The sequence below is a fragment of the Panthera uncia genome, chromosome F1 (assembly GCF_023721935.1).
Source record: "Panthera uncia isolate 11264 chromosome F1, Puncia_PCG_1.0, whole genome shotgun sequence".
Lineage (NCBI taxonomy): Eukaryota > Metazoa > Chordata > Mammalia > Carnivora > Felidae > Panthera > Panthera uncia.
Window position 1 is genome coordinate 23,628,869 of NC_064813.1, and position 21,510 is coordinate 23,650,378.

General features: G+C 42.7%; 1 protein-coding gene across 1 annotated transcript in view; it reads left to right on the forward strand.

The window, feature by feature from the left end:
• COLGALT2 (collagen beta(1-O)galactosyltransferase 2) overlaps window positions 1-17,498 on the forward strand; it is a 111,267-nt gene extending 93,769 nt beyond the window's left edge. Inside the window, exons 8-12 of the mRNA XM_049634101.1 lie at window positions 2,959-3,065; window positions 9,042-9,174; window positions 10,562-10,689; window positions 13,721-13,927; window positions 15,565-17,498. Coding sequence (XP_049490058.1) covers window positions 2,959-3,065; window positions 9,042-9,174; window positions 10,562-10,689; window positions 13,721-13,927; window positions 15,565-15,841 — 852 coding nt within the window. The 3' untranslated portion in view covers window positions 15,842-17,498. The remainder of the gene's footprint in view (window positions 1-2,958; window positions 3,066-9,041; window positions 9,175-10,561; window positions 10,690-13,720; window positions 13,928-15,564) is intronic.
• The last annotated feature ends 4,012 nt before the right edge of the window (window positions 17,499-21,510 follow it).

Consider the following 21,510-nt stretch of genomic DNA (forward strand, 5'->3'; position numbering starts at 1 on the left):
CTGCACTGTGTAGTACATGTCCCCAAAGTACAGCCATCTACAAGCTGCTGGGATGGGAATTGGTATTTCTTCTATAAAACCGATGGGAATCTGGACTTCAGGAATGGGAGGGAGTATTTCATGATTAAGTAGAAAAGACTTAGCGGCTGTGATGCTGTTTTCACCGAGGGCAACATGGGAAGAGATGACTTTAATGTGGTAGAGAGGAATCAGAATGAAGTACAAAGAATTCCTTAAAACAATCAGGCTGCAGGAAAGTTGGTCCACACCACACACTGTACCAGCTTGTACATCTTACTAGAGGCGTCCTTTCCTATAACTCTCATCAGCCCTCGGTTCTCTAGGTGAGAGAACCCGAGTGTCTTTGTATATATTCATTTTCAACACATTCCTATGTGGACTGAAGCATAAGAGATCAAATGGGACAAAACCAGGATCTTCTAGCTCTGGTCTTCCCATTTGGATGTGCGTATAAGGACTGGGTTACCCCTAGAAGCCTTCTGGAAAATGCCAATTCTAGGAAGTGATATAGATATAGGAAGTGATTACCCTGGGCTCTAGAACAGAGATAAGATGGTAGAAAAGGGGATTTTCAGGGAACTTTTTCTTTCTCCCAGTACTCCCTGACCTTGTGGTGGTGTCTGGGCTGCATTTGGCTATGTAGCTCTCTCTCTGTTTGCTGTTCACGAAGTATGAGCAAGCCGTCTGTGTTTTTTCTTCATGGCTACAATTTTTATTGCACTTGTCCTGGCAGAAAACTGGGACTGAATTATTATTTACTAAAGTCTTCCCAGACTAGAGGTCTCTGGGTTGAGGCGACTTTTTGTTGCATATCTGTTCAGTTTTTGTTTTGTTTGGGCTTATTTTTGTTCTGCTGGAGTGGCCTCAGGTAGCTCCATGTGTACACATGAGGAAATACCCCTTCCTTTCCATATCTTTTAAAATCATGGGATGAAACATGGCCCGTCAAGGTGTGCCTCTAAACAGGAAGAACACGAAATGTGAAAGAACACAATCTATTAAGTTATAAAGTCCCAAGTAACAAGGCAAGTTAGAGTCACCACAGAAATGATGTTTAAAAAAAATTACCCAGTTATGTAGATAAGAGAAGTAATGAAATCACGATGCACCCAATTCACTTTGCCTTAACTCAGGTGGATAATTTCTTCAAAGGGGACATCTTGTTTTCCCATCAGTTTCTTTGCTCAGTGCTTTATAAAGGGATGGAAGTGAGAATGTTTTGTAAGGAGAGGTTGAACGTTTAGTTAGTGTAGCTTTTGATCCAGTAAAACATAGAACATGTTGATGATTACATTAAAAGGCTATGTGAACCACAGCTTTGCCCCCAGTAAAGTCTGAACCCAGCTGGTTACAAGATATAGTCTCTTCTTTATTCTGGACACAGCAGAAAGCGAGCTTTACCTAAACCACGTATCATAGACATTTTAATCGGTGTTGTACTTGAGAGGTGAGGTTGTTCAACTCCCTCTTCTTACAAACAAGGGAACTGGACCCGGAAGCATTAAATGTCTTCCTCAGAGCCATTTGGGTGGGCTAGTCAGGCTGAAGCCAAAGTCATCCCACTTATTCCTTCAGGTTTCTCCTCATCAGTATTTCTTTTTTTTTTTTTTAACGTTTATTCATTTTTGAGAGAAAGAGAGAGACAGAGCATGAGCAGGGGAGGGGCAGAGAGAGAGAGAGAGAGAGAGGGAGATACAGAATCCGAAGCAGGCTCCAGGCTCTGAGCTGCCAGTGCAGAGCCCAATATGGGGCTCAAGCTCATGAACCATGAGACCATGACCTGAGCTGAAGTCGGACACTCAACCGACTGAGCCACCTAGGCTCCCCCTCATCAGTATTTCTTACAGACAGCTGAAATCTCCCACTCTCAGAGGACTAGTTTAATGTTCAAAGTAAGTTTATTACTGCTTATAGCAAAAGGACATTATGAAAACTCATATTTACCTGTAATAGCATTCGTGAGTCTTTAGGTACTTCTGTGGCTCCTTAAATCTGGGAATAGTCAGGACAGTTTCACTACCCATAATGCTCTGCAGTGGCTTCATGATATGCATGTGTTTAGGACAGCCACCAGGAATTTAGGGACTCACATGAGAGGCTACAGGTGGACCCAGCCCTCATGGGAAGAAATCTGAGCACATATTTTGAGGGATTTCATGGACTAGTATGATGTGGAGATGATGTCTTTACATTTCTCCATTCCTCAAAGGGCTACTACCCCCAAGAGTAGGGCCCCTTCTCTTTACTTCTTTCAGAAAAACTCTCGTGTCTCTAGGGGAGTTTTGGCAATTCTCAATTCAATTCTGAAAAATTCTGGCAAAGAAGCTACTAAAATTGAGACCTTGATAATTGGAAATAAAAGGGATGTGTTAAGATTAGTTTTCCTCATTCCTTGAATGACTTGAAATGTATTACAGTGGGTATAAACTCAAATAGGTATTATTTAGTGCCCATGAGATAAGAGCAGTATCACCCCAGTTTTACAGATGAGGAAACTGAGACATAGGGACCAGGCTAAACCAAACATTTAGTAAATGATCATCAGAGCATAGACTTAATGTCTGCTGAAAAATCTAACACATTTGCCAAACTACCTACCTCCTTCCTCTGAGTCATATGTTTTGGGTTTAATTCACCTTTGGCCTCCTGAAGAGCAACGTTTTGAACTTTCCTGTCTCAAAAGCAGGGCAAACATGTCCACCAACAAAAGAAACAAAGAGAGGGTGAAGTCACTGCACATGGCTAAGTTTTGAACGTAACTCTGTTTGGATGATATCATTTGACTTGATATGAAATATAAACAAAACTTCATCACGGTTTTCCCTATTTTCTCCACTCCTTATTCTAACTGAAACTTTGGTCCTTACATTTACTTAACTTTCCATACAGCCTAAGATAAGACTTGTGTTTCTTTTCCTTCTTCTCTTCCTGCATTAGATTTTCATGATCAACCTCAAGCGCAGAAAGGACAGACGGGACCGGATGTTACGCACCCTGTATGAGCAGGAAATTGAGGTCAAGATTGTCGAGGCTGTGGATGGAAAGTGGGTTGTGTTTTTTGTTGAACCCTTGCAAATGTGGTTAGAGCAAAGTGTCCAAACTTGGGTGACATGAAGAAAATATGAGGAATAATGCATAACGAAAGAAAATAATGAGGACAAATGCATAACGATCTGTATATCCTGTTGCTTGAGATGCTTGCCATAGCCTGCCTGGGCTGATCACATTTCCCAGGAGTATGTCAGGAAAGTCACAATGGGAACTTGGTTGAATTCCTTCAAGAGTTTTGTTATTGCTTTTGTTTATTATTTTGTTTTATTTTGCTTTCCTTTGTCCTTTTATTTGACACTTTAGTTCAAGGTATAGATTTTTGCAAAATTTACATTCCATGTTGTATGTTAGTTTGGCATATGAATGGCTCTAAGTAGTATGGCTAGAAGCTATTGTGAAGTTTCTTATCACTTCTGAAGAATTTCATCAATGTTTCTCAAAATGTGGCCTGGATACCTGTGTCAGAATCCTTAGGGGATGGTTAAGAGAAGAGCTTCCCGAGTCCCATCTCAGGGTTGCTTAATCATGATCTCAGGACTGGGGCTAGGAATCTAAGAAGCCTCAAGGTGATTCTTGAGTAAGTTTGCCACATAAAATATAGGATACTCAGTTAAATTTGTCACAAATATTGCTTGGGCTTACTTACACTAAGAAATTATTCATTGTTTATATGAAATTTAAATTTGACTGGATATTCTATGTTTTACATGCTAAATCTTGCAACCCTGTTCTTTGGTGCACTAGAGTTTGGGAACCACTGCTTCAAATACCTAAGAGCCCAGGTTTTATTTATAGGCCACAAGGACCAGGGGAAACTAACTAGTTGAGTTGTGAGAGTTCTTTATGTATTCGGCATACAAATCTCTTGTCAGCTATATAATTTGCAAATATTTTCTACCATTCTATGTGTTATCTTTTCAGTTCATAATGGCATCCATTACAACCCAAAAGTTTTTAATTTTGATGAAGCCCAATAAATATTTTTGTTGTTGCTTATGCTTTTGGTGTCATATCTAAGAATCCACTGCCAAATCGAAAGTCACAAAGACTTATTTCTATCTTTTCTTATAAAAGTTTTACTGTTTTATCTGTTATATCTCCTACATATTCCATTTTTGCTCCATTTTGAGTTAGTTTTTTATATGGTGTGAGGTAGAGATTCAGATTCCTTCTTTTGCACATAGTTTGGGCACCCCTGCACCATTTGTTAAAAAGATTATTCTTGCCTCCTTTGAATTGTCTTATCACCCTTGTCAAAATCAATTGGCCATAAATGTAAGACTTCATTTCTAGACTCTCAATTTAATTCCACTGATGTATGTGTCAATCCATTTTTCAATCCATATACAGTTGGGTTTTGTCGATGCTTTTTCTGTGTCTATTGAGATGATCATGTAGTCATGTGATCGTTTTTGTCTATTGATAAGGTGCATTATATTGATTGATTTTCATATGTTAAACCAACCTCACAATCCTGGAATAAATCCTACTTGGCCATGGTGTACAATGCTTTTTATACATTGCTGGATTCTGTTTGCTAGTATTTTCTTGAGAATCTTGGATCTCTATTTATAAGGAATATTGGCCTATAGTTTTCCTATGATGTCTTTTTCTGGTTTTGGTATCAGTATCAGGATAATACTGGCTTCATTGTTCCCACCTCTTCTTTGGAAGAGTTTTGAAACTTTTTGGAAATTTTGTGAAATATTGGTGTTAAATTCTTTAGGTGTTTGGCAAAATTCCCCAAAGAAACTAGCTGATTGTGTGTCTTTCTTTCTGGAAAATTTTATTACTAACTCAGCTGCTTTACTTGTTTTAGGTGTATTCAGAATGCCCATTCCTTTTTGAGTCAGTGGTTTGTAACTTTCTAGCAATTTGTCAATTTTATCTAGGTTATCTAAGTTGTTGGCATACAGTTGTTCATAGTATTATCTTATAATCCTTTTATTTTGATAAGGTCAGTAAGGGGTTGCCCACTTTTCGTTCCTCATTTTAATAATTTGAGTCTACCTTTTTTTTTTCTTGATCAGCTTAGCTAAAGGCTATCAATTTTGTTGATCTTTTCAAAGAACCAACTTTTGGTTTTGTTGATTTTCTCTTTTGTTTTCCTATTCTCCATCCACTTATTTCCACTGTAGTCTATATTTTTTTCCTTCTGCTTGCTTTGGGTTTAGTTTGCCATTCTTTTTCTAATTTCTCTAAATGGATTATTTAGATCAGATTATTCATTTGAAGTATTCTTTTTTAATGTAGGCATTTATAGCTTTAACTAGCCCTCCAAACACTACACCAAACCCATCGTGTAAGTTTTGATATGCTAGGTTTTCATTTTCATTTATCTCAAAACATTTTTTCATTTCCTTTGTGATTTCTTCTTTGACCCATTAGCTATTTAGCAGTGTGTTGTTTAATTTCACATATCTGTGAATTTTCCAAGCTTCCTTTTGTTATTGACTTTTAAATTCATTCCATTGTGGTTGGAGAACATGCCTTATATGATTTCAATCCTTTGAAGTGTATTGAGGCTTAATTCATGATCTATATGTTTTTCATGGTTTTTCTTAGAGAATGTTGCATGTGCACTTCAGAAGAAGGTGTATTTTGCTACTGTCAGGTGGAATGTTCTATAGATATCTGTCAGGTCTAGCTGGTTTGTAGTATTTTTCAAGTCTTCTCTTTATTTGTTGTTCTCCTGCCTAGTTGTTCTATTCATTATTGATAGTGGGTGATTGAAGTCTCCCTGTATTATGGGTGAATAGTCTCTTTCTTCAGCTTCTCAGTTTTTGCTTTATGTTTTTGCTCTATTGTAAGGTGCATATATATTTGTAATTTCTGTCTTTCTGATGGATTGTTTTTTTTTTTTGAAAGAGAGAGAGAGAGAGAGAGAGAGAACAAGAATGAGCAGGAGTGGGGGTAGAGGGAGAGGGAGAGAGAATCTCAAGCAGACTTCACACCTAGCACAGAGCCCAACGTGAGGCTCAGTCTTATGACCATGAGATCATGACCTGAGCCAAAATCAAGAGTCAGACACTTAATTGACCAAGCCACTCAGGTGCCCCAATTCTTTTTTTTTATTATAAAATGTTCTTCCTTATCTCTAATAATTGCTTTTGTTTAAAAGTTTATTTTGTCAGGTATTAATATAGCTCCTGCAGCTCTCTTGTGGTTACTGGTTACATAGTATATCTTTTTTCATCCTTTCACTTTGAACCTATTCATACCTTTGAATCTAGCCTATCTCTTGTAGACAGCATAGTTGAATCATGTTCCTAAAAACTCATTCTGCTAAGCTCTGCCTTTGATTGTGGGGTTTGATCCATTCACATTTAATGTAATTACTGATAAAGTAGGATTTATATCTGCATTTTCCATTTGTTTTCTATATGTTTTACATCTTTTTATCCTTCTGTTTTTCATTATTGCCTTTTTGTATTAAAAAGATACCTTCTACTCTACCATTTTAATTCCTTTGTTGTTTCTTTTACTACATTTTTTAAAGTTATTTTCTCAGTGATTGCCGTGGAGATTGAAATTAACATTTTGATTTATAGTAATCTAGTTTATATTAATACCAACCTCCTAGAAGAAAACATAGGGAATACGCTCCTAGACATCAGTCATGCCAATGCTTTTTTTGGGATTTGATGCCAAAAGCAAAAATAAACAAGTGGGACAACACAGCAAAAGAAACTATCAATGAAATGAAAAAACATCCCACCTAATGGGAGAAAATATTTGAAAAATCATCAACTTACAAAATATTTGAAAATATTCATCAATATATTAAAAATTCTATATCTGATAAGGAGTTAATTTCTACAATATATAAAGAACTCATTCAACTCAATAGCAAAAGCAACAACAACAACAACAACATCAGCAACAACCAAACAGCTTGATTAAAGAATGGGCAGAGATCTAAGTAGATATTTTTCCAAAGAAGATGTAGATGGTGAACAGGTACATTAAAAGGTACTCAGCATCGCTAATTATCAGGGGAATGCAAATTAAAACCTCAATGAGATATCACCTCACCCGTATTAGAATGTCTATTATCAAAAAGACAAGAAATAACAAGTGTTGACAAGGATGTAGAGAAAAGGGAACACTGATGGGCTGTTGGTAGGAATGTAAATTGGTGCAGCCACTGTGGAAAACAGTATGGAGGTTCCTCAAAAAATTAAAAATAGAGGGGGGTGGGAGGGAGGGAAGGGTGGGTGATGGGTATTGAGGAGGGCACCTTTTGGGATGAGCACTGGGTGTTGTATGGAAACCTATTTGACAATAAACTTCATATATTGAAAAAAATTAAAAATAGAGCTACCATATAATTCGGCAATTCTACTTTTGAGTATTTATCCAAAGAAAATGAAAAGATGAACTCAAAAAAATATGCACCTCATGTTCATTGCAGCATTATTTACAAGAGCCAACCTAAGAGTCCAACAGGTGAATGAATGGATGTGGCACATATAAATATATACAATTAAATTTTATTCATCCATTTGAAAAGGAAGCCGTCATTTTTAACAACATAGATGGATTTTCAAGGCATTATGCTAAATAGAATAAGCCAGACAGGAAAAGACAAATACCATACATATGGTCTCATTTATATGTAGGATCTAAAGAGAAAAAAAAAAAAAACCAAATTCATACATATAGAGGACAGATTGGTGATTCCCAGAGGCTGTATTGGAAGGTGGATGAAATGGGTAAAAGGGGTGGAAAGGTACCAACCTTAAGTCATAAAATAAACAAGTCATGGAGATGTACACCATGATGAGTATAGTTAACAATACAACAATATTGTTTTGCATATTTGACAGTTGCTAAGAGAGTAGATCTTCAAAGTTTTCGTGATCACAAGATAAAAAAGTTGTAACTATGTGAGGTGATGAATGCTAACTAGACATTGTGTTGATCATTTCATAATATATACAAATACCAAGTCACTATGGTATATGCTGGAAACTTATGTTATATGTCAATTATATTTCGATAAAAAAAGCAACTTAATTTCAGTGGCATACAAAAACTTAGCTTCTTATATTGCTTCATTCTTTTCCCCCTCCTTTGTTCTATTGTTGCCAAATTACTTCTTTCTACATTATATGTCCGTTAACACAGACTTATATGCAGCTTTGATTTAAATCAGGTAAGAGAAGAAAGAGTTATAAATGAAAAACACTTATGCTGTCATTTATATTTACCTATGCAGTTACATATCCCCATGCTCATTATTTCTTTATATGGACCCTTATCACTCTCTAATTTCCTTTCATGTTGGCATGAGAACTTCTTTGGCATTTCTGGTAGAGATCTGGTAGTGATGAACCCTCAGTTTTTGTTAATCTGGAAATATTTTAATTTATCCTTCATTTTTGAAGGACAGTTCGAATAGATACAGAATTTTTGGCTTTTTCAGGTAGCACTTTCAATAGGTCAACCTACTGCCTTGTGGGCTCCATGCTTTCCAAGAATCAGCTGTTAATCTTATTGAGAATACTTTATATGTAGTGAGTCACTTCTCTCTTTCTGCTCACAAGATTGTCTCCACTATTTTTGTTCTTAACCTTTTTTGAAGAAAAAAAAAATACGTCCAAAGGAAAGATACTGTACATAGTTCCTTCCTGTCTTCATCCCCTTTAGTATTTAATGCCATTAGCCACCTTCCTTCATTAGGAAAATACTTTCTCAAAGCTGTCAAAAACCAGGTGATACTTAGAAGTACATTGGCAATTGTGAAGGATACACTATGCATAACATACCCCCTTGTCTTCCCAAAAGCTTGTAATGCTGCCATGACACATTAACCCTGATGAGCTCCTGAGGAATGATGGGAAACCTGAGAAGTCTTCCTCAATGTGCAGAAAGGCTCTGGGGAACATCCGGAACGCTCTCTTTCTGCCTTTTGTGGTGGGGACATCTCAACTTGTTGATTTTCAGACATTGTCTCTCTCATGCAGGGCACTTAACACAAGCCAGTTGAAGGCCCTGAATATTGAAATGCTGCCTGGATATCGAGATCCCTATTCTTCCAGGCCTCTAACCAGGGGTGAAATCGGCTGCTTTCTTAGCCACTACTCTGTCTGGAAAGAGGTAAATAATGCTTGCTTGCTTGCTTGCTTGCTTTATTTATTTATGAGAAAGCATGAGCAGGGGAGAGAGAGAGAGAGAGAGAGAGAGAGAGATCGAGTCTTAAGCAGGCTCCATGCTTAGCGTGGAGCTCAATGCAGAGCTCAGTCCCACGAACCTGGGATCAGGACCTGCCCACGAACCTGGGATCAGGACCTGAGCTGAAATCAAGAGTCAGATGCTCAACTGACTGAGCCACCCAGGTGCCACAATGATGCTTTATTTAGATATGCATTTTTGTAATGAGGAGGAAGGAGAGTGGGACTTTGTAGGTGAGTTCGGGCCAGATATGAAGTGGACCCGTAACTCTTCTAGAAGTATGCTTGGAGGTTTCTGTTGCCTTCTGCCTCTCTCTGACATAGGCCAGCAACAAACAGGCAAAGGTAGCCTTATTGCCACTGGGATGATGACAGGGGAAGATGCCATTTTTCAGGAGGCTACACTTCTATTGATGCATCCGTATCCTTAGTAGGAATGCCTGGTATTGTACGTATCCAGCATGCCATTGTTTATTAGATGATCTCATATGAGGAGTCACACAGAAATCATATGAAGTGGATCAAGAGGCCTGGACCCATTTTACCCAAGAGAAAATAACTAAATACTTAAAGATATTAAATTAAATATCTTCACAAGAAGTGGCAAAGCCAGGACTTGAAACCATGGCTTAGAGAACAGACATGGATGGAGGGAAGGATTGGTGTGTGGGTCTTGATTAAGGGTCAGTTCCCACAAGAAAAGAGAAAGTCCCTAAAGGAAGGGCCTCTGAATGCCTTCTCTCTTTGAATGACCCAGTCTATGCTATCTTTTTTTTTCTTTAAAATTTAAGTGAAATGTAATAGATATGTATAAAATTATATAGAGCGTAAAATACAGGCCAATGAAATTTCACAAACCGAACAACAATACAGCCATGCTAACTGGTACCCAGATCAAGAAACAGGTTGCCAGCTCCCCAGAAGCACCCTGTCTGTATTTCCTTCAAGGGAACAGTCCCCAGGGATAATCACCATTTGACTTCTAATAGCATAGAATAGTTTTGTCTGCTTTTGTAGTTTTGTTTATATGCATGGAACTACATAGGGTATTGAGGTATATCCTTGCAGTATCCTTTCATTTGTGAGATTCATCTGTAACATTGCGTTTAATTGTATATCATACATTCTCAGTGCTGTAAGTAAACACCCCATTTATGTAACCATTCAGCTATCGGATGGCATTTGCTTAGATTCCAGTTATGAGCTATTACCTACTGTGCTACTATATTCTTGACTTTTTAATATGTATTTACCTAATAAAAAATAGATATTGGACTTCTCATAGGGTATCTTCCCACTGATGGCCTTTACAGGTAATTGACCGCGAGCTGGAAAAGACTCTTGTTATTGAGGATGACGTGCGCTTTGAACATCAGTTTAAGAAGAAGCTGATGAAGCTGATGGATGACATCGACCAGGCTCAGCTGGACTGGGAACTGATGTGAGTGACAAGACAAGTTTATCCTAGAGCACTGAGAGGACACAGTCCTTTCCAGGGGGCAGCGGGCCCCACCTCCCCAGTTGATAGGAGATACAGCACAGCTTTCCACTTTCCTGGTTTTCTCTCCATGAACGTTCCCAGAAACAAGGAGTGGAGAACAGACCCTGGTTTCTGCATCTATACACTCTGCAGGCTGAGAAAGAAACTATGGAAGACAGTTGCGAGACCTGGAGACTGCCTGCAGGTCAGGGGTCTTCAGATTGAGTGCTCACATGGGAGCACAGCAGAAATCCCACCAGTGAGGCAACAGATGCACGGAGACGTGTGAAAAGAGAGGACGAGGTATTCATTCAAGGGCAGGAGTCCTGTGTCACACTTGAGAGCAGGTTTCCTCTGTAGCCTCTGACAGTATGGGGGCTGAAGGTCAGCCTAAGAGTGCCTCTCTTGGGAAGGGCAGTGTGCAGTGCGGACAGTAAGAGCACTGAGCTGGGTTTGATGGAGGGTCAGAGGCCGCCATAGGAAAACCAGGCTTACCAGGGTAATGCTGGTTCTTAGTTGACATGTAGTCAATGCTTTGGTAGCTGCCTCTGGGAATTAAGTCTCTCTCTCTCTCTCTCTCTCTCTCCTCTATTTCCCTGTCTCCCTCTCTCTCCCCCTTCTCTCTCTGTCTCTCCCTCTCCCTTCATTTTCTTTTTAAACCAGATGATACTTTTTACTTCTCTCTAATGAGGCAGAACGTTCCCAAGCATTACGTTGGCTTCCCAGCTGTGTGTCAAAGGCAATTTCATCAAATCAAAGCCTGTTCATTTGGAGTGGCAACAGGCAAGCTGTCCTTACTCCTCCCATCCTCAGAGGGAAACTTCACTATGGACCCAGCTGGAATACTTGTCCTCTCAGAAAACATACCATTCTGAGCCCAAAAGAAACCTAGTGATGGCTGAACTAATCCATGGGGGAATAGACCCAGAAATCAGTACTGGGTAATAAAAAGAGACTGGCTCCCTGTCAGATGTCAGCCATGTGATTAGATTCTGCACTGTCCCTTAGGATCCTTGTTTGTTCCTGTAATCCTCCAGAAGTCCTCACGCCTCAGCCTTTCTGAGTCTATAGCTCTGCAGCCTGTGACTACGCCTCATAGGCATGGAGTCTGGAAGCCATTTTATACTCACATGACCTGGGCAAAGGCGACTTTCACTTAAGGCTCAGAATCAGAGGACTCAACCTGGGGAGTCCAAGGCTTATGACGGGCACATGTCCTTGTCCACTTGTAGTTTAGCTGGTATATTTCTTGGGACCAAGTACCAACAGATCCAAGAAAGCAGAGTGGTTGGCCAAGGATATGGATACAGGAAATGATAGGGATACAGAAACAAAAATCTTTTCTAAATTTCACAGACTGATCAAGTCAAAATATTCCATTTATATCAGTTATATACTATTAAAAATGGCAGTGGTTTCAATATTTATACCTATCTCTTTCTAAAATGAATATGTAAGGTACGAACTTTACTGAAACTCAAAACATGAAATCTGATAAGCTGTCCATGGCTGCTATGTGACATTTCTCCAGAAAAAGGAAATAGTAAATGGGAAGAGTAAACTAACCCATTGGAATGATCTAGGCAGTGCTGTCCAACAGTAATATAACCTGAGCTACATACATGATTTAAAATTTCCTGGTGATCCCATTCAAATGGTAAAAAGACATTAAGTGAAATTAATAATACATTTTATTTAACCCAACATCTCTAAATATTATTACTTTAATATGTAATCGGTATTTAAACTATTAATGAGATAGTCTACATTGTTCTTTCTAGCATCTTTAATATCCAGGGTGTATTTTATGCTTACAAAACATCTGAATCTAGATGCTAAGTTTTCAACTGCTACAATAAACACCTTCTTGTCCTACTGAAACGATTTTGTTAAAGGGAAAAAATATTTTACACATCTTCAATTTTATTTTAAAATCTCAACTTAAAGTACGTAAAATGAATCAGTTGAGTACAGACTGTCCCTCGGGTCACATCTCAAGTGCTCAGAGGGACTTTCTCTTCCATTTGATGGTACATGAGAGAAATTTAGACTCTTTAGTCTGAGGGGACAGTGGCTGAAAAGATATGGTGTTTGATGTCCTGAGAAGAACTGAGGTGGACATAGGCTCCCTCTACAAACCCCCGGATGTTTGGATAAGAGGAATCCTTTACACGATGAAAGAGATGGTTTAAAGGCAAAATAGAGGAAGTCGGCTTTACCTCAAGGCAGGAAGCAGGCACCTCCTGAACTTGCCCCAGCCAAGTGGAAAACAAACAGATTCCAGACAAAAGTCACAGATCACAGATCTGTGAGTAGACGACAGGAAAGTTGGAATGGCTAAGGGTATATCTTGTGTTGCAGAAGTTGTTTGAAGAGGACAGGACCTGCCTGGATGCTTTTCTCAGAACAAAGTGAGGGCAGAGCTAGGTGTGTGTGAGGAGGAAGCCAGGCAGGCTTTCTTATTCATTCTCCCCGGGAAGGACCCATTTGGGGCCACTCTGGTTCCCAGGTCTTTTACTGTAGACTGTTTCTTTCCCACAGCCTCTTCTGTCCTGTGTTTACCGCTAGCATCTGGAGAGCTGTCCGAAAAATATCGAAGGCTGAAACTCTGGGGACTTGAAAACAAAAAACTCAGGATTCCCACATCTGGCCTTTTTTGTCCATTTCCAACCTCTGTAAACACAGCTGGAAGTCCCAAACCCTCTTTGGGAAGTGATCTGTGAGATCTTGTAGTCTCTCTACAGCTCCAGCCAGGCTGGAACACAGCGCTAGACAAGAGCAGTTGGGATGTTGATAAACGGAGCCAGGAAAACGGCCCCGTTAATGGCAGGTGACAGTCACGGTTGGTGATGGGATGCACTTTGTGGCATGATCCATTTAATATAAGACACAGCTGGTCCAAGCTTTCAAAAGTATCTGTAAACCTGTGCCCCGTTCTTATGGACGTCTAATATTCAAACTGGGATTTTCTCCTCCCTCTACTTCCTTTTAGTTATATTGGTAGAAAGAGGATGCAGGTGAAAGAGCCAGAGAAAGCAGTGCCCAACGTAGGAAATCTGGTCGAAGCTGACTACTCCTATTGGACACTGGGCTATGTCATCTCTCTGGAAGGAGCCCAGAAGCTCGTCGGAGCTGATCCTTTTGGGAAGATGCTGCCAGTAGATGAGTTCCTGCCGATCATGTACAACAAGCACCCCGTGTGAGTCTCCCTGCACTGCCTGCCCGTCCCTTGGGCGCAGCCCTCTCACATATTCTGCTACTCAGCTTCTCAATAGTGCATGACGTTTTCTCAAGATGTACTGCTTTCCTAAATGATCTTTCTCTAATCATGACCCAGAGGGGCTGACTTGAGTGATTATCCCCATTTACAGATAGGGAAGATGAGGTGGAAACGGTGAGTTTTGCATAGGGGTCCACTGTCATACCCGGTGTGTAGTTTCACTGGAAATAATATGCTCGGTCCTCTCCTTGTTTTTGATCTTCTTATTTCCTTAAACTCATACACCTGAAGGTGAAGGTCATCTTCCTAAGCACCTCAAGGTTGTCAGTTCATTTCTCAGTCTGTCGTATGTACTTGTTGGCCAGGCAGGCATCCTCCTCCTTGCAGAGCTCACGGTCTGGTTGGGAATTCAGACTCACGAACAGTCCTCATGATGTATTGTGAGACCCACAATCATAGGAAATTCAGACCTCATGATATATTGTGAGACCCACAATCATAGAGATGAGTTAGAGGCTCAGGGGGGGGTGGAGGTGGCCCCTGAGCAGGGCGTCTGTGGAAGAAGGCAGTGTGATGTTCACGGTTCCCACAGCACAGAAGCTTACTCTGACCTAGTGTTTATCAAAGGGCACGGAGATTGGTGGTTCACCTGTCCAGTCTCCCCAGTAACCTGTGAGCCCATTGAGACAGGGACAGTCTCACATCTCTGTGTCCTTAGAACCTAGTCCAAACTCTACACATAATAGCGGCTCAATCAGTGATTCCTAAATTCATTAATGGAGCAGGAGACCAGGTTCCAGCCTCGGCTCCTTCTCTCAGTTGCTGGGTGATCTCCTTACTAGATGGGCTTCATTTTAGTGGTTGAGAATTCCTGTCCCGTGTCTTGCTCATTCTGTCTCCTGTACTCAGTAAAGATGGAGCCCCTCACCCTCTTTGATGCAACTGACCTTATACCTACATCCTAGCAGGAATATGGAAGTCAACCATCATCCCTGTAACGGAACGAAAACTAACACCTATGGTACATGGACTGATTTAGGACCTAAGCAGATGTCCCCTCATATCTTCACAGGAGCCCTGGAGCAGGGGGGTGGGGGGGAGGGGGGGGCGGTGGCGGGGAGAGAAGGCCAAGTCCTCCACTCCAACACTTGACACTCACAGGGAGCTGGGCTGCAAAGCCAAGTTGGCATGCCTGCAAACCGACACTGTTTCACTCATCCCACCACTGCCATTCAGATCTCAGCTAATTTATTAATCCAGGAACAGGGCATTTGCCACACAGTGATCACATTTATCTATCACTGTGGTCTAACAGAGCTTAACTCTTAGCTGTTACAGCAAGACCTGAAATCCATCTTTTAAACGAGTTCGTCCAGAGACAACAGAAATACCTTGACTGAAGTTTCTCTTTGTGTGTTTGTCTAGGTCATCTGAAATCGTTTAAAGAAACTTTTATTGTGTTTGTAGACTAAACTTTTCCACAAAAGACACAACTTTAAAAATAATCAAAGGCATCCATGACACTTTCAGAGATAAGCAGCAAGGCCCCTATGCTCTTTCCCCCAGTTCTCTAAGTGTCCTACCCCCTCACACACCCCTACTCCTGTTGTTTGCAGAGCTGAGTACAAGGAGTACTATGAATCCAGGGACTTGAAAGCCTTCTCGGCAGAACCCTTGCTCATCTACCCCACACACTACACGGGCCAGCCAGGCTACCTGAGTGACACGGAGACCTCGACCATCTGGGACAATGAGACAGTGGCCACGGACTGGGACAGGACACATTCCTGGAAGTCCCGGAAGCAAGGCCACATCCACCGCAATGCCAAGAACACAGAGGCCCTGCCATCGCCAACCTCCTTGGATGCCATGCCTTCGAGGGACGAGCTCTGAGGGCTCCACGGGGGATTCACCATCCTTGGTTCTTCTAATGGGCTATTCGTTTGCTCCAGTTTCTTTTAGTGGCCACAGTCATCTAACCAAAGTGGTCTGATGTAATTGAGCAAAGTTAATATATTCTTGACAGGGGAGGATAATAGGGAAACTTAACCCAAATTTCCTAGGATGGCTAGAAGATAGGCTTTATGGCAACCATCGAGATGAACTTCAATGTAGACACCGAGCCCTTCAGCTTATTATCCAGATGATACTGCTTCCTACATTAAGGATCAACAGTATGGCCCAGAGACTCATCCAAGAGAAAGGTAATCACATCAGTAAGTGGGTGGGCAAGGTAGCCAAGCCACCTGACCACATCTGTTGGTCTTGTGGGCCCATTTTATATCACAGGTATGACCTTGAGAACTTGTGTATGTAATTGGGGAGGGGGATCAAATAATTTAAAATCAAAGTTATTGGGCTTTGGTTTAAAGGAATTCTGTCATAAGCCAAAGTGAGCTGTTCATCTCATTACCCAGTAGGGATGGGTGGGTATTTGGGTCTGTCTGAACTTGGCCTTGACTATCATGGCAGTTGAAGCTCTCATACAGAGATTTTGCCATGTGGGTATAGTTTATTAGATATTTGAAAGTTTGTGTAGATATTTGAGAAAACAAGAACTCAGACTTTGGCCTTTTCTATTGTGGTCACTTGAGTTAGGATGCTCTATTTATGAAGATAAATTTAATATATAAGGGGTTAGGGCTGGTGTCTAACTTCTGTCCCCAGGGTCCCTGTGCTGCCACGGCACGTCACACTCTCCCCTCCGCCCCCGAGCCTGGGAATGAATTGTGAGTGTAAGTTTTATGAGTCACTGTTAAGAGGCAGAGCACATTTTCAGGCCAGCAACTGTCCTTGCCTGAGTTTTTCATTCTATTTTGAGTTATTTATTCTACAAAATGTGGGGGAAATGTGTGTAGGATAAGGCAGAGAAACAGATTTTTCAAGCTCTCAGAGCACCCTAGGGAGCAGTGAGTGTGCGATCTGGTTCTCCTGCATTTCCCAGCCTGGTGTTTTCAAGGGAGGCCTGTTGAGTGGGAGAGTCTCATCACCCGGAAACAAATGCTTCTCCGTTTCAGATGACAGACTTGGTCAGAAACAGTGGACTGAGCAACTGATTTAGGCTAACCATGAGGGAGGCTCTCGTAGTCAGCATCCTGGGCAGATGACCTCTCTGCCTCTCTTCACAGACTGATTTTCTCTAAAGTGCAGTGTTGGGCTACATCTTCCCTGCCAACTCCACAATCTGTGTTCCTCAGATTCTCATGATGGTTTGCCTCAGGTTTGCATTTTTCCCCCTCAAGCAATGAAACTTTGCCTCCAGAAATACCCTCCCCACACCCTCCTTCCTGAGCTTCATGCTTTGGAGCAGAGCCCATGGGCAGGGCTGCTGCGTGAACCAAGCCTAGTGCTTCCTGGAGAGGGCCCCCAGGTTGCAGGACGAGGTAGCTTGTCTGCCAAAGAACACCAGCCTCAGCCTTCCTTCTTGACTTACTGCCCGTATTCTTCCACACTGATAGTAAGCAAGGAGGCTGAGGAAGGGGATCTCAGCCGACTTCTATCTTTACTGCTTTGACATACCTGTCAGAGCCTGACTCTCTTTTTTTTTTTTCCTAGAAAAACAGAAAGAGCATCTGGGGAGCTAGTGAAAAACCCTTAGGTGATCCCTAAGGTTCCCTTGGGTATTTTGCATTTTGTTTGCATATTTGAGTGTGTGCAAGTGTGCCTGGCTTTCATGATATATATTTTTTAATAGGGTGGGAGGGATATTGGGAGTGGAGAAAGATTGAGTTGACTTTTGTGTGGTTTTGTTTTAATAGAGAACATTTTTTTTTCCCTTTTACTGTCAGCTGGTCTGATGGGTTTATGGATTCTCATTCTTAAAAGACATTGGTCTTAAGTTCTAGAATTTTAGATTAGGACTGTTCTACTGTGAATAAAGTTCTGGCTCTGTTAGCCCAGACATTGCTTCTGCCTGCTCAGGTCTGGGATCCCAAGCAGCGCTCTTTTGTTGTGAACATTGTGATCTGCAACCCCGCCCCCGCCATTTGTTTTTAAAAAGTCACCTCTTCAGCAATTCAGGGGCTCCTTGACCTCATTATTCCTGCCTCCACCCTAGTTTTACGTCAAGATATTTGACCTTTGCAGTCACAGACCTTTGCCTCCGGCCATGGCACCTGTTCTTTGTCTCTATAAGTTAAACTCTGTCTGGATTCCCCCATGTGGATGTCCCCCTGGACCTTGGAAGCCTAGGCGGGATCTCCTGGATAGACGACCCTGACTCCAGCAGTGCTGGTGCTGCTGAGTGTGGACTGAGCACCTACAATTTGCAGAGGACACATGGTGTGGGCCTTGCTTTGGGTTCCCTGGGGCCTGCTGCAGGAACTCTGGAAGAGAAGAAAGAGCCGGCATCCCAGCATCCTACACTGTCTATCATGCTGTGTCGTTTCAAGGAGGGGAGATGATAAACTACTTGCCTTCTAGAGCTCTTTGTGAAAAATTAAAAAAAAAATAGCTCAACACTATGATTGTTCACTCATTCCACCAACACTGACCAATGGCCAACGCTGCTGGAACTTCCAGGTCTGCCTTGGACCAAGGATGTTGGAGGCCGGAGATAGCCAGTGCTGCTGCTCGCCCCCATGGCAAACGTGGTCACTGACCTTCCTGTCCAGTGGGAGTTGTTTTAGACTCCTGGGTAGAGGTGGGTAAGCAGAAAATTTTTCTAAGCTCCAGAAAGACAGGCGTCCCCAGTGGGAGAGTGGTAAGGGAGGGTCCATCTTATATTTTTGTTCTATAGGTCAGTCTAAGCATTCATTGAAGATACTGGCTGGTTTAAGGCCAAAGAACTTTATCCCAGGGCAAGAAAGAAGAAAGAAAGAAAGAAAGAAAGGGAAAGGAAGAAAAGAAAGAAAGAGAAAGAGAATCCATGCTGGTATCTCTGACCCCTTGAATTTCAGATCAAGCTTCCCCCAAACCAGGTATGAGCACTGCCTTGTTTCAGGCCCTGTGCTGGGAATCTCAGAGGACGAGGAAGGATCCCTACTGCTGGGAGGTCCGCAGTCCAGTGGAGCAGCCAGGGAAGCAGGAAGGCTTTATTTCAGTGACAGGAAAGAAATGGGCTGTAGGACCTCAGCCCAGTTCTGCCAAGGAAGGCTGTTGGGGCAGTTTTGCTGGGAAGATGGCTGGGGAGGTGACAGTCGTGTTGGCTTTGGGGGCCTGAATGGGCATTTGTACAGGGAGGAAGGTTGGGTGTGGTACATGGTTTCTAGGCACTGGTTTCAAAGCTTTCTAGGCTCTGGGAAGGTGTGCAGCTGGGAAGAAGTCTGCTGGGGAGTGATGGGGGATGGGGATGTATTGGGGTTGGTGATGGGAGACGAGATTGAGACCTGATCACGATGGCAAGGTAAATCAGCTGCCCTCCCTCCCCAGTTATCATATGTCGTGAATGCAGAGGCCATTGTTTCTGGGGGAATTCTAGGTGTGGTTACTGACAGCAATGCAAAAGTTTGCAGTAAAACGTTGGTGTCTAAAGAGAAGTTCCCATTCGGTTACAAACTTGTGGGTCTTTTCCCTTTTGGTGAAATAAAGTGTAAAGTAAATGTGAGTCTTCCCAAGAGACGTCTACAATGTGCTTTTGAGACGTTCTCTCCAAGTAAACCGAGTGGGAGAGAGATAATCCAGAAGTTACATCCATTGGTGACAAGAAATCCATTCACTGAGGAGTTAAATAACGACAAAGTGAGAATTAAAATGAGGCTGGTCATTCGATAAGAAGGTACCACGTCACAGTGACATAGGAAATGAAAAATAATAAGCCTGGGAAATAATCATTATGCCCATGTTTTATGTTCTGTGGTGAGGTTTATTATTTCAGAGAGAACGTTCCTCCCACAGGACATTCTGATTAAACGTGGCCGGGGGGGAGGGCCAGGCGGAGAGGGTTTGGCAGGTGAGCAGGCTGATGGCAGCCTTGAGTCAACCAGTGGCAAGGAGACAAGGATGAAGAGTCGGACTGGACTGGTGGTCACTGCATCCTTTTGGCCTGGTTGGAAAAGAGAGAAAATGATGGTGGTTTTAGCGCATTGCGTTATAGTAGATTACAAGAAAATGGTGCCTCCTCTTATCACGAGCATAGGACAAGAGGATGTGGCTTGAATCACAGCGTGAAGAGTTTAGGTTGAACATGCAGGAAGAATCTGACAGAATTATTAAACACCAAGTGGGATTCCAAGGCAAGGCGCTCCATATTAAAATGTGCTGCTGGGCAGGAGAACGGTTTCCTTCTGCTGTGTGAATTTACCCAATCTAAAATGGCCTGTGTTTTTGCTTCCACCCATAGATGTATTAATACTTGGAGTGATCTTTGCTCAGGCCACTTAGGTGACACCAGCTGAGCTGCCCCAGCCCAAAGCCATCCTCCCACCTGCCCTCAAAAAGGGTGGAAAGAATGAAGAATCGCCTTTGAGTATCGGTTTGTCTTTATTTTTAATTTGCTGGGTTTATTTTTATGTCCCTCCCTGTAGTTTCCTCAGCATGAATGCCTCTGGAATGGGCGTTTTAATAAAATCTCACGTCCCAGGGCATGTAGAGCACCAGGTTCGCAGCCCCCGTGAGTTCAGAGGGGGCTCCTCCGGTGTTTCTCCTTCCAGGGGAGGCTGGACAGACATCTGAGCTCTTGCTCATGGGCTAACTTGACTTTCAGAACATAGTGGACAGTGCTCTCTCACTCTCTCTCTCTCTCTCTGGTCCTCAGAAGAGCTTAGAAAATAATGACAAGGTGTCCTCTCCCAAAACAGAATTGGTGGTTTAGAGATTCCCCCAACCCCCCCATCCCCACCATGCCCCGCCCCCAACTTCTGGAATTGAGATGTCTAAATGCTGATGGTGTGGCTGCTTTGAAAACTTCCCACACTGACTGAGAAGACTTGAAGGAGATATTATTGTTCAGGCTGGGCCCAGGGAGGACACCACGTGGGGAGTGTGAGGGGACAGGGGATTTGACTGGAGAGAAGAGGTGTGGCTTCCAGGGCACAGCACACACAGCCCAGGCAAGGAAGTGCAAGGACAGAGGGATAAGAGACAAATGCAGGCCCTGCAGCAGGGAAAGTGGGGCTGGGGCACCTGCCAGAAAAAGAAGGGAGGGACCCAGAGGGGAAAACCCTACAGGGGAGGCTGAGAGCCAGGGTGGCAGCACCTGGGCTGAGTGACCCCCATGTTGCCTGGCGGCAGGGCCTGCTGAGGAACAGGTGGGATGCTGGCCTCCCCCCCCCAGTGCCCATGGGACAGCAGCACCTCCACTAGTGTATCAAAATGGCCCCTGACCAGGGCCGGAGGCACAGAGAGCCCCTTGCCCAGAGTGAGCACAGAGGAGGGAGGATTGAGGAGCAGGGAGCAGGCCTTTTGGTGAGAAAACTGTCCGCTGACCTCAGAGGGAATGCAGTCAGGGCCCTCATGGGAATCTCCACCGGCTCCGTGTGGTGGCCACGGTGTTCGCTGGGAGGGACCCTCCACTGAGTCAGGGTCACTTCACAGCGGCTGGGTGCGCCCACAGAAGCCTGCCGGCTGAGCAGCCTGTGGCCGGCCTGGGGGCTGGGGTGATGGCTGCAGGGTCCACCCGCCTC